This window comes from Pogoniulus pusillus, chromosome 33, assembly GCF_015220805.1.
Source record: "Pogoniulus pusillus isolate bPogPus1 chromosome 33, bPogPus1.pri, whole genome shotgun sequence".
Taxonomy (NCBI): Eukaryota; Metazoa; Chordata; class Aves; order Piciformes; family Lybiidae; genus Pogoniulus; species Pogoniulus pusillus.
In genome coordinates this window covers 220,451-235,291 of record NC_087296.1, presented here as the reverse complement: position 1 = coordinate 235,291, position 14,841 = coordinate 220,451, and the positions used below count along the sequence as shown (strand labels likewise).

Genomic DNA, 14,841 nt, shown 5'->3' with positions numbered 1-14,841 from the left:
CACTGAAGAATAAAAACATATGGGTAAAGAACTGCTGCTGGGAGAAACCCCAAAGACACAATTTTTGAAGCCCTCAGCCAACAGGTGACTTTCCAGAAGTCAGTAAGCAGCTGTGCACTCAGCCTCCAGACTCCCTTTGCAACTGCACCAGTCAGTCACTTATGGGCAGCATGAGTGGCTCAAGCCTGGATGCAGGAGAGCTTTAAACACAGAAATATTCTTCTTCTATTTATTTTGAATTAATATTGTGCATAAAAATAAGACTGTAATGAGCTGCATGGAGAACAATCAAAATTAGGGAGAGATTTGCTTTTTTTTTGCACCCTGAGCCAAACAACCACAAAATTATGCATAGGATTCTCTCCATCCAAACACAGTAAATATTAATAATCTCTGAATCAGCAATGAATGCCTTTTGCCCCTGAACCCTGAAGAGAGACCTTCCAGCTTAGGAAGCTGCAGCACAGTGACTGTGACCATACTGACACGGCAGGGAGCTGCAGCCCTGGAAATGCAGCTGTGCTCCCCCAGGTCTGTCACAGAGCTCCCTGCGTGTCGGCATCACCAACCTGCCTGCGCCGCTGCCAGAGCAGCGGGCATGCTTCCACTGGCACAGCCTGGTGAAACAACCACAGTGAAAACATTTCCTCTGTTCAGGGCAAGCTGATAAAAAGGGATTTTTAAATTATTTCCCCCTTTTTTTTTAATGTGAAAAATGAAAGCAAACCGTTCCTCTAGATGTATTGTGCCTTTGGGCTCCATTTGAGGGAAGGGAAGAAAGACAGAGAAAGCTGCTGTGAAGGTCACAGAGTGAAAGAAGTTCCTCAGGGCACAGAATAAATTAAATCCCAAGGAAAAAATAAAATGTGATTTCCAGAGTGTGAGGCACAAACTCAAAATGACAATGATTGACAGCCAAACTATATCCGTGCAATATCCAAGACTGCACGTTCTCATTTACCTCGGTGTAGCCAGCAAGCGCCCATTAAACATCCGTCTGATGCCCAAATTAACCTTCTTGGCAAACTGAAAGAGGCACAAACTATCATAATCAACCTTTCATTATCACAGCAGCCTCTAGTTAAAGGGTCAGAATAATTGTGCCATCAGAGCCCTGATTGTTTTCAATCAACAGACGACTGGAGTGACAGCTCGGTGATGGAGTAGTTTGATGAAACCGCACCAGGCCTAATCAGAGCAGATGAAAGGAAGGCATGATTGGTGCAAATGAACAGTCTGCCTCTCCCTTTCATTTACAAGCTGAAATTACTCTTAAATTTACAGGGGTTTTTCTCCCTTATGAGTACCTCTGAAAGAATGTTTGACTTATTACGAGTTCTGACAGTGCAGAGTTACAAAACACAGGTAGGGTTTTCAGCCCAGGCTTTAAGTGGGTATTCAGCATAATTTTAACAAATCCACTCTTGAAAAGCACAAAATGACTAAAGACTTCCCATGACCTAACCTTTCAGTGCTGTTTGATTAGCAGAACCATTTGTCACGGCTCACATTCTTCCTGATAAGAGGAGATTTAAAAAAGCAGGAAGGATCTCTTGCAAATGTTTTCTCTTAGCCAGTGCACTTGTGTTGCTGCTCTCCCGTTCCCCCTCACAAACACAGAAACATTGGAGGGCACCACATTAGTAACCCTTTTCCTCTTAGATGAATAATGGGATCCACGCAAGGCACTGTTTGGTGATGAGAGCAGAGACCAAACATCATGCCACTGAGGGCATCAACATTTAGTCTCCTGGTGGGTTGGGCTGTTCACTCTCACGTTCTAAGGGGTGGGTAACTGATCAGCCCCACTAGGTTTTTCTTACCTTGGAATCATAGAATCAACCTGGCACAGACATGGAGTGCCTCACAAATTAACAGAATTCTAACAGATGTGCAAACAGACAACTGAAACCCAAAGAACAACCAAACACAACAAGGACCAAGCACAGGTAGCTACACTGCTCCACAATGACTGTGGAGGGATGGGCTTAATAAAAAAGGCTGTGAGAGAGGCAGGGTAAGTTTCATTTTCTACCTAAGAAAAGAAAAGAAAAAACAAACAAAAGCCTTTTTTCTGACAGTTCAGAGCAGAATGTACACTTTTCAAACTGGTGTTCACTTCCTCTGCACACTTTATCCAATGCATCTGTTTTGCTGTTTCTTTTACTCACTGGAAATGGGACTTGACAGGTGCCTACTGAGGAGACACTGACTGACCCCAATAAAAGTATTTAATCTTTTCAGTCTCACAAGAAAACACCTATGATCAAAACTCAGCTTTACAGATGGGCAGCTGAACCACAGCAGTATATAACATTATACATGGAAATGAATCATATATTAACGCAGAGTTGCTATATGGAAGAACGAAGCTTTTCATCTCTTCAAGCTCAAACTGAAGGTAGGGACAGAAGGTAAACTCTCAGCTGTTGTAAATTATCACAGCTCATGCAAGTTTGCCATTTTACACCATCTGGGGAATCCGAACTTCAAAATCATATAGCACTTGCCTCCCAAGTGTCTCAAAGCAATTTATAAGCAAAGTCAAACTTCCTAGAGCAGTGTACATAGAATCATAGAATGTCAGGGGCTGGAAGGGACCTCAAAAGATCATCTGGTCGAACCCCCCTGCCAGAGCAGAATCACATCACTCAGAGCAGATCACACTGGAACGCATCCAGACAGTTCTTGAATATCTCCAGAGAGGGAGATTCCACAACCATCTTAACTACTCCCCCAACACAGGAGCTAAGAGAGAAAAATGAAGTGATACGGCATAAGACAGTGGTGTCACAGCTGGTACGTAACACAAATCTTCTGTCCCCTCAAGCCATCCACAAATGAGTCTCCTTACTCCAGTACCAAAATACTATGGAGATTTTTGTGCCCCATACCACAGAACAAAGCTTGGTGAGATGCAGGTAGCTGAAACTGAGAACGAACAGAGATCCCCAGAAAACATCTAACAAAAGCAACTAAGATAGTTTTGCAGCTGAGAAGCACATCTCCATATAGGCAATAAAACACTGCATTTCTTCTTAACCATCTTGGAGCAGCGAAGACCAAACTATGCCATAGTAGGTTTCAAAGGAGCTGTGTTCTTGTGCTGTCGAGTCCTCAGACCATGGAGTAGTTTCTTTTGCAGAGAAGCTCCAACTGGCTGTAAAGGCAGATCTACAAATGTGCTTCTTGCACCTAAGTCATCCTTCTGCTAGGACTGAAAGACCAAGCGAGGCCCAGTGGCACCCCCAGCATTCAAACACCATGGGGTGCCACCATATGTTTAAAACCAGTGAGCTAATGTGTGCTCACGCCTGCTGCAACAGAGCTCCCAGCCCTCCTGCTCTGCTAGCCATGCTGCTTAACTGTGCACCCCAATGGCCACGCCACCTGGGAGTGCAAACCGATACACGAGCTAGGGCTGACCACAGATGAAAGGCTCCATCTCGTAGTGACCCTTTAATAACCTACCCAAGCAGCAGCAGGATCTCAAGATTTTTTTGCCAAATGTGATCCAAGAGTTCATCTAAGATCAGGTGCAGTGTTTGCCACAGTGTCATTTGGCCACTGCACTGCAGTAATCCAGCAGCTGTTTCTATCTGTATGAGCCCTGAGACATGAGCACTGAAGCCTCATAGTGCTGCAGTTTTTAATGATGAGCAGGATGAGAACTGCAGCTAACATCAATTTTTTTGCTTCAATCTTTGGCTTGCTTTCTACTGGCTAAGGGTCCAACGAGAAGCCCTCCAGTGCTGAAAAGATGTTCTGTCTTACAGGGTTGGTTACCTTTTTAGTTATCAAGGGAAGGAGTTCATCTGCCTCCTGAAAGTGCAGCCCATGAGCCTTTCCAGTGATGGACAGTCATGCAGATTTGCTCTTCACCTCCTGATACACTCGGCACATCCTCACCACAGCTGTGAAAAAAGCATGCTGCACACGCAGCCAAGAGGAAAAATACCAAAGAATTTGCCTTTTTCCTTCCAAATTCAGGGTTGTTCCTTGCTTTTCTTCTTCATTTTATTTATTTAATCCTTTCACCCCTGTCACTGCTGGAAGTTTACTCAGGTTTTAATGTAGCTGACAAATAATAAGTCTCATCTGTGTGGAACAGTATTTCATAATCTCCTGTGCTAAGTGAAAAAGACAATATGAGAACAAATCCTGTGTAAAGCAATAATGGCTGTCACTGGCTTAGCCTAGCTAAAGACATGCTCTTAACCATGGAGTAAATCGCTCCCATCGCAGCCCGTGGAGATTTCCTGGTGGGCTCTTCCTGTTTATTTGTTTTAAAGAAACACATCATTCTAGTCCTTGTCTGTTGCCTCCACCTACGCCAAGCCAAAACGTTTGGTAAGATTTTAAGAGGCAGAGGAAGGGGTTAACTACTTGCTCTGTCCACTGCACCTAGCTTTGGAAGTTTCTGAAAGAATCAGCAAGAATCACTGCAGGTCATGAATCTCCCTCCGAGCTGTTTAACTTCTCAGCCTTCATTTTCATCCCCACATTCCCTGAAATCGGGCAGTTGTGAATTGCTGTCATTACAAAAACTCCCAGACTTGCCACAGAGGAGCTGCAGCCACTTCAGTGTGAATCACATTTGAGCACCACGCTGCACCCACCTTCGGATGCATTCAAGTAACTGCCTTAATCTTGATGTGTTGGGACTGCACTGCCCAGTGGGCTTTGGGACTTCAAGCTAGTGACAATTCCTGTGCTCTGGCTCTCTCCAGAGGTCCCAGGAGGGCAGCCTTGCTAGTTAAGGTGCCTCCGGGACACAGGGAACTCCTGCTGCCCGGCAGGCATGCAGGGGAGGCCACACAGCCACAGGTAAGAGAGAACTCAGACAGCAGCATCCCCACATCAGCTTTGCTATTATCTGCCCCACTTTGTGCCAATTTCCACCAGCTTCCCCAGCACTTCTTGCTTTGCTGTTCTTCCTTAAGACATGGGATGGGGATTTGTCAAAGTCAATGAGCACTTTATTACAGTGAGAGTGCTCAGTAATGAACAATTCAGCAATTTAATGAGATTCTGTAGATCTGTCTCCAACCTGTCCATCAAGTTTCACTTCTATAAAGCACCCTGACACTAATCCTCTGGCATACCCAATCTTTACCCTGGGCTGAATATTAGATTCTTCCATGGTATATTGCATTACCACTATAACCTTAGCAAAAATGATGAACTTAACTACACTTGAGGCAATATAGCTGGTCTGATTTGATTTTCTTCTATTGAGTTGACTATGAGGGAATTACTTATTTACTAAGAGAAAGCAAAAAGCAGTTTCTTACTGCTTTCTGAGTGCCTAAATTGGTAAACATTTATGTGTGTCTTTTAATTCATTCTGGGGACCTGGACTATTTCTAAATACATATTTATTGCTGGCTGTACTGGATGAATTAAAAGGACACAGAGGTTTTGCCTGCAGCAGGAGGCAAGTTTAAACAGCTCCCCAGCACAGCACTAGTAACCTTTGCAGAGGCAATTACGAGAGCGCTCACACGGGCACTGTGGGGTCTTGCTGGCTGCCAAAGCAGCACATTAACTACAAGTATCTCTCCCCAGCATGACCTTGCAACAGAAACAGAAAGCTTGTCACTCTTGTCTCAGGAAGTGTTCATGACTGGAGCAACATCATCCAGAAAATGATTCCCGAGCTCTTCCTGCAGGACAGGACAAAGACACAAGATCTGACAATCCCCACTGCCCATACTTGGTTACAGCATCGGCAGAGGGTCTGCTGCCCATTATGAGCTGACACTAAGTTATAGCTAAAGGTGTATGCTTTCTGCAGCAGCTTCTCCAGCAAAGGGCTACCAAAGCATGCAGCTAGGGGTGTTCACTGACCCTGCAGAGAAACTGGGGTCAAACCCAGCTGGCCAACCAGCCAGGCCCTTTAGGGAAGCTTACACACCAAAACCTTTTCTGATGAAGGGAACAGGGAGAGAACTCCAGAGCACTGCACCTAGAAAACCCAAACCAAGGCCACCATCATGGGCAGGGTGCTGCATGTTCTGCTGTACCTGGTCCTCCAGGGACCAGGACAGGAAAGAGTCTAATTTGCTCTCTGTACTTGCAGGTAACCTCACCTTTGTGAAATGTCCAAACTCTAATGACTCCAAGTTTGACAGCAAACATGCCAGTTCCCAGGCTGAAGGGTTCAGTTCCACCAGCACAATTCCTCTGTGGCTTGAGGAGCTTAAGAAAACATTTCTGTACTTGAAGCTTCAAGTATTTTGTTCCTGTGTGACACGATTCATCCACAGAACATGAAGTGCCCCACAGATGAAGACACATTTTACACTTGGAAAAAATGATGGTACAGAAACAAAATTATTGCCTAGAACAATGCGGAAGAGAAACATATAAATAACAGGGACTGAAATACAAATCACTTTCCCAACTCAGTTTCCTCTGATGGACCAATAGAACCCCTTGCTAAAAGGAAAGCTAAGGTTTCTTTGAAACCTCCTGCAGTACTTTCCTGGACAAAGCACAACAGCAGGGAAGAGAGGAGTGTTTGGACAGCCAGCAGCACAGAGATTTCCTCCCACTATGCTGGGAGCTGCAATTTCCACACGATGGGAATGTTTCCAAGGACAGGTCTGGGGTTACTTTTCTGTTTCTTTATACAGGCTATATGATTTTTTTTCATATTAGATTTCCCAAACAGACTTTAAAGGTAACACCATAATGCTTTTATCCTGCCAATACTCTGTGCTAGCAACCTGACCCCTTTCCACATCCAGCTTTTGTCAGGGAAATGATTGCCATCTTCAGCTTCTTGCTGAAAGCCTTCCACTGAAGCCTCCACTCATCCTAGAGCAGAGCAGCCTGTGTGGTGATTCTCTGATTTGCTTCAAGCAAAGTCATCTGTGGTGGCCTAAACAACTCAAATCACAATTGCAGTTACACAGCTGGGTTTGGCTGAAGCGGTTTGCCAGCAGCCCCAGCAGAGGCAAAGTTCACCGAGTTGCAGCCACCTCTTCAGCAAAGCTGGACCTGCAGGAAACCCTCTGGCTGTGTCTAAGTAACACAAGGGAAGCAGTAAGAGAAGCTTTCTTTGAAGGCAAACAAATTGCATTAATGCAACACAGTATCTTTTCAATGTCACTTTAACATCTTCCACCACTGCCATGCAGTCTGTGCTGAACTGCAGCTTCTCCTTGGCGACTGCTCCAGGGTTTGCTCTGGCTCACAGTGTCCCACATTCTGCTGCACATCAGCTCCTTACCTGCCAGATCTGCTCCTCACTGAGGGAAGTGAGTCTGTCACTCTTGAAAACCTCTCGGAGGAGACAATATGGGAGTGCCAGAACTTCCTCAGGATGACTCTTCAGGAGCTCAGAGAGATGTTTCACTAAGAAGTCAACCACTGCGTTCTCCAACAAAGTGAGGTTGAAGAGGTCCGCGAGCTTATACAGGTCCAAGTAATTAAAACTATTCAATTCCTAAATGGGTGAAGCAAACAAACTATGTCTCAGAAAAAAAAAGGGGGGGTGAGGGAAAACAAACCAAAAAAATTCACAAAAAGAATCTCAAGAACCCCACCCAGCCACCCACCACCAACCCCAAACTAGAAAAGAAGCACCTCGCAGGTCTCGGACAACAAGGACGTTACTCTTTTGAAGCTGTGGCAAGCTGAAATGAATTAACACAGCCTCATTCAGACTGTGTGTGTAAATGTTACCAGTGCATATGCAAACACACACGACAGTGGTAATTTATAGCATAGCTGCTGAGGTTAAATATGCAGAAAGTACCTGTAAGAAACATGGCTTAGTGCAGAACACAATACAGCAGCGTGACTTACGCTGCACAGCAAGAGCTCGCAGGAGTTAAGAAGTGGATTGCAAACAAATAAATATATTTGCTAACTAGAATGGCTTGTTACAGAGCAAAGGTTTGCTCTTTATTTACTGGCTTCACTGAGCCAGAGCACTGCTGCAGCACAACTTTGAGTTCCACGAGAGAAGACAAAGTGGGAGATTCTGAGTTACACTTTAGTGCACAGAAGTTTATCTTGGATGAACAAACCCTTTTCCCCCAACCACTGACACCAAACTGCAGTGGATGTGGCCTCCTGCTGTCTACAGTAGCAGAAAACCTGCAGAGACAAAAGCTGCAGTGACGCAGGGTAGGAAGTTTTCCCATCCTGACAACAGCCAACCTGTACTTATGGGCAGTGTCTTCAGTTGGCATTCCTTTGGCATTAGTGCCTGGACAGCCAGCTGCTGCCGCTCTACACCAGACAGCTCTTCCCATTTCCCCCACTGCTCCTCATCAGCTGCTGCTGCCTGTCCAGCTCCAAGTGTGACACTGGCATGGAGTCCTGCCAGCCTGGCTTTGCTGGTGAGCTCACGGAGGGACTGAGCAGGAGGAGAGGCAGACTATCTGCAGTGGGCTTGGCTGTGGCTGCTCTGCGTGGTGGAATGGCAGCACCAAAAGGAACTGACAGAAATCCTATAAATGTCAAACCAGCTCTCAGCTGGCAGAGCAGAGCTCAGGGAGCTGGGGAAGTGCGAACGGGGGGGCTTGGAATGCTTTATGGACTCCAGTGTGAAGGTGTGAACCGGGTGGCTGTCCCCATGGCTGTGGAGCTGCTGATGCATATGCAAGGGAGGCTGAAGGAAAGATTTTTTCCCTCCTGCTTAGAGGACTCAATGCTGGAGGAAACTGAATCGAGTTCCTGGGGAGGCTGCTGCTTGATCCATAATCTCCCAGTCTGAACAGCACACCTTCCCTGGCAGAGCTGTACCTTACAGATAAATCCTATTCATTATCTACTTAAACTGCTGCAGAGGAGCTTCACATCATTTTCTTGGAGGAACAAAGAAAAGTTGGTGCTTGTTCTGACAAGGTAAAGAACAGCCATCATCCCCAAAAGCTACAGACATCCCAGTGTCAGTTCCTCTTCACATGAGCACACAGGAGGTAAGGATAAATCCTCTCAGGTTGCAGAAGGAAAGATAAAGGGATGAATTTTACATGAGAAGTATCTGGTCTGTGCACTTGCTCAGTGATTTAATGCCTGCAGATCACAGATGGTGCCTCACACCATCTTTTCAGACAGCCTGTGCACAAGTGGCCAAGAAGGCCACCAGAAGCCGGCCCTGGACCAGAAACTGTGAGGCCAGCAGGACCAGGGAAGGTGCTGTACTCAACACTCGTGAGTTTTGGGCCCCCACTCCAAGGACATGGAGGAGCTGGAGCAGGTCCAGAAACAGGCAGTGCAGCTGGTGAAGGCTCTGGAGAAACAGGACTGGGGAGGAGCAGCTGAGGGCCCTGAGGGTGTTCAGTGTGGAGAAGAGGAGGCTGAGGGAGACCTCATTGCTCTCTACAGCTCCCTGAGAGGAGGATGGAGCCAGGTGGGCTTTGATCTCCTCTCTCAAGCAATAGGGCCAGAGGAAATGGCCTCAGGTTGCACCAGGGAAGATTTAGATTGGATATTAGAAGAAAATTCTTCCCTGAAAGGGTTCTCAGTGGTACAGGCTGCCCCAGGAGGTGGCTGAATCCTGATCCCTGGAGGTGTTTCAAAGAGGCAGAGCTGTGGTGGTGAGGGCCATGGCTCAGCACCAGCCTTGGCAGAGGTACAGAATGGTTGGGCTGGATGATCTCAGACTTTACCTACTGAAACAATTCTTGATTCTGTTTCTCTGATGGCCATGGTGGCAGTGCCACACAGGACTACAACCACAGCAAGCAACAACCATGCTGTACTCCCTGCTTTGCAAGTCTGTCTTTTCAAAGAGCTCCTGGATCAAAGCCAAACAGTGAAAGATGTCTCATCAAACCCCACAGGACAGATGGGTTTTGGTGGACTTCAGAGGAGGACATGACTAGAGATAACCCAGTAAAGCAGTATGGTCATGAATAGGAGCCATGGCAGCCTCAGACTTGATTATATGGCACTGAAAGAGCAGGTGCAAGATTGGAGGCTGTGTGCAGCCTTCTCCCAGGGCTGTGTCACAGGATGTGCTTTACAAACAGGCAGCATAAAGCAGACCTGTGGAAATTACTGAAACTTGTGGCTTTTATTTGGCATATACAAAACAATGTATCTTTTTTGAACTGAGGGATGAAATAAAAACATGTTCTAAAATCTGGCCACAAACTCAAAGCAATTTAGTAATTTGGCCAAATTATTTATCAGTGTCTCCCACACAAGGCAGTGGGTCTGGCACAAAGCGTTTGCTCGCTCTGTGCGCCGCTGCTTCCCCTCTCTCTGAAGGCACAGATCCATCGTTCTGTGCCACTGGCCTTCTGATTCAGCAGCAGCAACCTTTAGATGCCAAACCAATTTAACAATGAGCTGACACTTAAAACCCTCATAAAAGAGAATCAGTCCTCTGAACAAATACAATCTGAAAGATGACAATATTAAATATTCAAAATAAATGATGTGACAGTGTCCATGCTTTAGTGCAGAGGTGTGTTTTAATATAGAGATATGATAAATTGTCAAACAAGAAGAATAGATATAAATATTGTATTTAAATTACTTCCAAATCCATCTCTGTTCGTTTGTGCTTTGAAGAATAATTGCCTCGCACAAGCCACAGCAAAGGATGTAAGTAACAGATTGATAAATTAGAGTTAATCATAAGCAAGTACACAGCAGACTACAATATACCTCCACTCCTCTGCTCCCTGTTATAAATAGCAGGAAAAGCACAAGGAGAAGTCGGGGGAAAGAATGCATTTCTTTATGACCTTATTTGAAAGATAAACTCCTGGGGGAAATACAATTTATTCAGATTATCAAGACCCTGCTGTGCAAATCTACAGTCTGGGAGCACACTACAGAGATCAAACAATATTTACTTTATTCTGTTGGGTATAAAAGCTTTTAATGAATGCATAATTAAGACAGAAAAAGTATATACAGCTTTCGAATGCCACTGCCAAGCCAAGCCATTAATATCCAAAGCACTGTACCCAGTTGTAACTCCACCTGCTTCCCACTTGGATTACAGCAGGGCTGTAAATCAGAGCACCAAGGGCCTGGCCTTGCTGCTCTGGCAGAAGAGTTGCACACTGATTACCACTTCCCCTTGTCCTAAACAGGTTCAGTATCAATAAAACAAACCAAAAAAAAAGGGTGTGAGGTCTTGGGCAGGGATGTGCCTATCCAAAATCCTTAGGCACCTTAGGCACAGGTCGTGGCCCTTTGTCTTCCAGGTTCCCTGCTATGTGGAACACCAAGCAGCAGCTGCACCTTCCAGAGGACAGTCTCAATATCCGTGATAGCAACGACAGACTCTGTGTACTGGAGAACCACAAAGTGCAAAGCCCTAGTGACAAAAGCTGACAGCAAAAGACATCAGCACAAGTTTAGAGAAAAGAAAGACAGTTCTGTTGGTTCCAGCACTTCCTTTCTGTGTCAGAGGTTCTGCAAAACCTCCCCCACTGCCTTGGGAGCTATCAGCTCATAACTCCTAACAACACAGCAACAGCACAAGCCTTCAGAAACTGCACTCCAGACCTTATTTGAAGTTTGCCTCCACTAAACCCCAAACTCGTGCAGCTGCACCAGCAAAGGCACCTAGCTGAAGCCAAATCAATTACATCATTTCTTCTGACAGATCACTCTTTTCTCAACACTTTCTGTAATTCTTGCTTTTGTTTCCCTTTTTAAGCACAAGACATTATTCTGCGGACTTGCTGCTATTTCAAAGTAGCTGTAGGGCTAAGCACATGAGCAATAATCTCAAACCATTCCTGCCGTGAGAATCAATTTCCCTCTCACATCATGTTTCCCTGTATCTGATTAGTCTTCAGGTTCAATCCTGCTGGCCAGGGCTAGCGAGCACGCAGCCAAGATCACAGGCTCACAGGATGTCAGACATTGGAAGGGACCCAAAGAGATCATTGAGTCTAACCCCCCTGCCAGAGCAGGACAATCCTATCTAACACAGATCACAGAGGAACACATCCAGGCAGGCCTTGAAAGGCTCCAGAGAAGGAGAGTCCACAACCTCCCTGGGCAGCCTGTGCCAGTGCTCTGAGACCCTTAGAGTCAAGAAGTTGCCCCTTGTTCCAGTTGAGCTGGAACCTCCTGTGCTGCAGTTTCCATCCATTGCTCCTTGTCCTATCCCAGGGAGCAGTGAGCAGAGCCTGTCCCCCCCATCCTAGCCCCCAGCACTCAGAGATTTATAACCATTTATTAAATCCCCTCTCAGTCTTCTCTTCTCCAGACTAAGCGGCCCCAGGCCCTCAGCCTCTCCTCACCAGGCAGTGCTCCCGTGCCCTCATCATCCTCGTAGCCCTCCATTGGACCCTCTCTAGCTGATCCCTGTCCCTCTTCAACTGGGGAGCCCAAAACTGAGGTCTCACCAGGGCAGAGTAGAGGGGCAGGAGAACCTCCTTTGATCTGCTGGACACACTCTGCTTAATTCCCTCTAGGGTCCCGTTGGCCCTCTTGGCCACAGGGCACATTGCTGTGCCATGGATGCTCTCCCCCAGCACTCCCAGGTCCCTCTCCCCAGGACTGCTCTCCAGCAGTCACCTCCCAGCCTGTACTTGTGCAATTTATTACTCCTCCTCAGGTGCAGGACTCTGCACTTGTCCTTGTTGCACCTCATTTGGTTCCTCTGTGCCCAGCTCTGTCTGTCCAGGTCTCACTGGATGGCCTCACAGCCTGCAGTTGTCTCAGCCAAGCCCTCCAGCTTGGTGTCATCAGCAAACTTGCAGAGCAGACTCCGTCTGTCTGTCTGTGCCCTCATCAATGGCATTGATGAAGATGCTGAACAGGACTGGACCCAGCACTGATCTCTGGGGGAGTCCGCTGGTCACAGCTCTCCAGCTGGACCTGGCACCACTGATCACCACTGTTTGAACTCTGCCTTGTAATCAGTTTCTGATCCACCTCACTGCCTGCTCTTCCATCCCACACCTCCTGAGCTTGCTCACCAGGATGTCATGGGAGATGGTGTCAGAGGCCTTGATATGGTCAAGGCAGACTACATCCACTGCTCTCTCTGCATCTAACTCATTCAGTTATGGCATCATAAAATGCTATCAGGTTAGTCAAGCATGACTGCCCCTTTGTAAATCCATGCTGGCTAGTCCTGATAACCACCTTCTCTCCCAAGTGCCTCAAGATGCCCTGCAGCAGGAGCTGCTCCATCATTTTTCCAGGGATGGAGGCGAGGCTGACTGGACTGTAATTTCCTGGAACCTATTTTGTGCCCTTTTTGAAGCCTGGAGTGACATTGGCTCTACCCCATGTGAGGCTCTCATGCACTGAGACTCGTGTGGTCTGCAGGAAAAGAAACATGCCCTATGCATGTTATGTGTACCATAACAGAACAGTGGGGCTGCAGCGAGGGGCTCGTGGGAACACAGCAGTGACTGCAGGCAAGCTTTCAGTCACTGAGTTCCCCTGCTGGCAGAGGGCTGCTCTGGGAATTTGTCTGAATGTGCTGGGTTTTGGAAAGCTTCTGGCCTCACCACCTGCCAGGCATCACTGGCGAGGTAACTGCAGCAATGCTATCAGCTACCACAGGTGCACATAGGTGAAATGGAACAGGGTGACCACCATACCCTGTGCCTGGCCTCTCTGCCAGCAGCAGAAACCCAAAGAGAGGATTTTATCAGCCACAGTTTTTGTCAGTTACAGGAGCCTGTCTTCCCTCAAACACGTCCTGAGGAATGAGACGGTCCTGCACTCTTCAATCAGAGCACTGGCACAGAGTCTTTACACGTTTTATTACTTTATTGTTTTTGCTAACTCCTTAGAGTTCCTACAGTGCTTGGGGAAAGTTGAAAACTTCCTGGCTAATCCACCAACCACCAGCAATCTTTTAAGGCAAGTATTCACCTTTGTTTCTTCGACTGTTGCTAATATTTTCAAAGGATCCTTTGCAGTGGCTGATCCCTCCCTGGAGGTGTTTAGGACCAGGTTGGATGAGGATGAGCTTTGAGGTCCCTTCCAACCTAAACCATTCTATGATTCTATGATTAAAACATGGGGGGTGGCAGTTGTGTGTACAGGTAAAGAAGCAAAGAGCTGCATGCTTTGAGGGTACACAATTTCACATTGCTCTGAAGAGCAGGAGACCTGTTTCAGCCACAGGGAGGTACGAGAGTACTTAGCAGCCAAAGGAACCTAATTACAAGTATGTGAATGATGAAAAACATGTATGCTGCATTTGAAAGCTGTCATTTGTTCCGATAGCTCAGTGCTCCTGTAAAACCTGACTTCAGCTCAAAAATCACCAAGAAATCTTTCACTACGGCACTAAACCAAAGCAAATTCTCATTTGACAAAGGAAGGAATTCACATTCCTCCAGAGAACCAATCTCTGAACATGTTCCGGTGCCACCTGATCTGGGTGGCCCTGCTTTGGCAAGGGGCTTGGACTGGCTGATCTCCAGAGGTCCCTTCCAACCCCCACCTTGGTGGGCTTGTGTGATAGGATATCGCGCCCAATACCTATCATCCTAGCTTTCTCCACGTCCAAAACGTCCCTTTTCAAGGCAGTGAGAACTCCAAACCCAAGGTGTTTTGGGTGCTGAACATACCCATGAGAAAGAGGTGTGCTCAGATGCTATGGAAACTCAGAACCTTTTACATAACTAATTAGAGCAGGTGTAGCTTATTGTAAACAAGGAGGAAACACTGACATGGGATTTAGGAAATAATCCTCTTCTGAACAGCTTTGGAACCTCTCACACCAACGGTCAAGGTGCTTATGAAGCCAGTGCAGCAATATAGTACCGCTTTTCCAATGCAGAGCACATAACAGGTCCCATAAAACTTCTTGTGGAGATGATTCCACCTGCTGCTGAGCTCCCTCTGAACCCCAAACACAAGTCCTGCTTGGAGGCATTCAAG

At 46.6% G+C, this 14,841-nt stretch overlaps 1 protein-coding gene across 4 annotated transcripts in view; it reads right to left on the bottom strand.

Annotated features, from left to right (window-relative positions):
• KLHL32 (kelch like family member 32) overlaps nucleotides 1-14,841 on the bottom strand; it is a 46,789-nt gene that overhangs the window by 14,526 nt on the left and 17,422 nt on the right. For 2 of the 4 annotated variants that reach the window (XM_064170041.1, XM_064170042.1), the window contains one exon: nucleotides 7,238-7,453. The exons of 1 other annotated variant lie outside the window; for it this stretch is intronic. In XM_064170041.1, coding sequence (XP_064026111.1) covers nucleotides 7,238-7,453 — 216 coding nt within the window. Of the gene's footprint in view, nucleotides 1-6,092; nucleotides 6,156-7,237; nucleotides 7,454-14,841 lie in introns of those variants that run through there. One more of the 4 variants, XM_064170044.1, reaches the window with a different exon arrangement.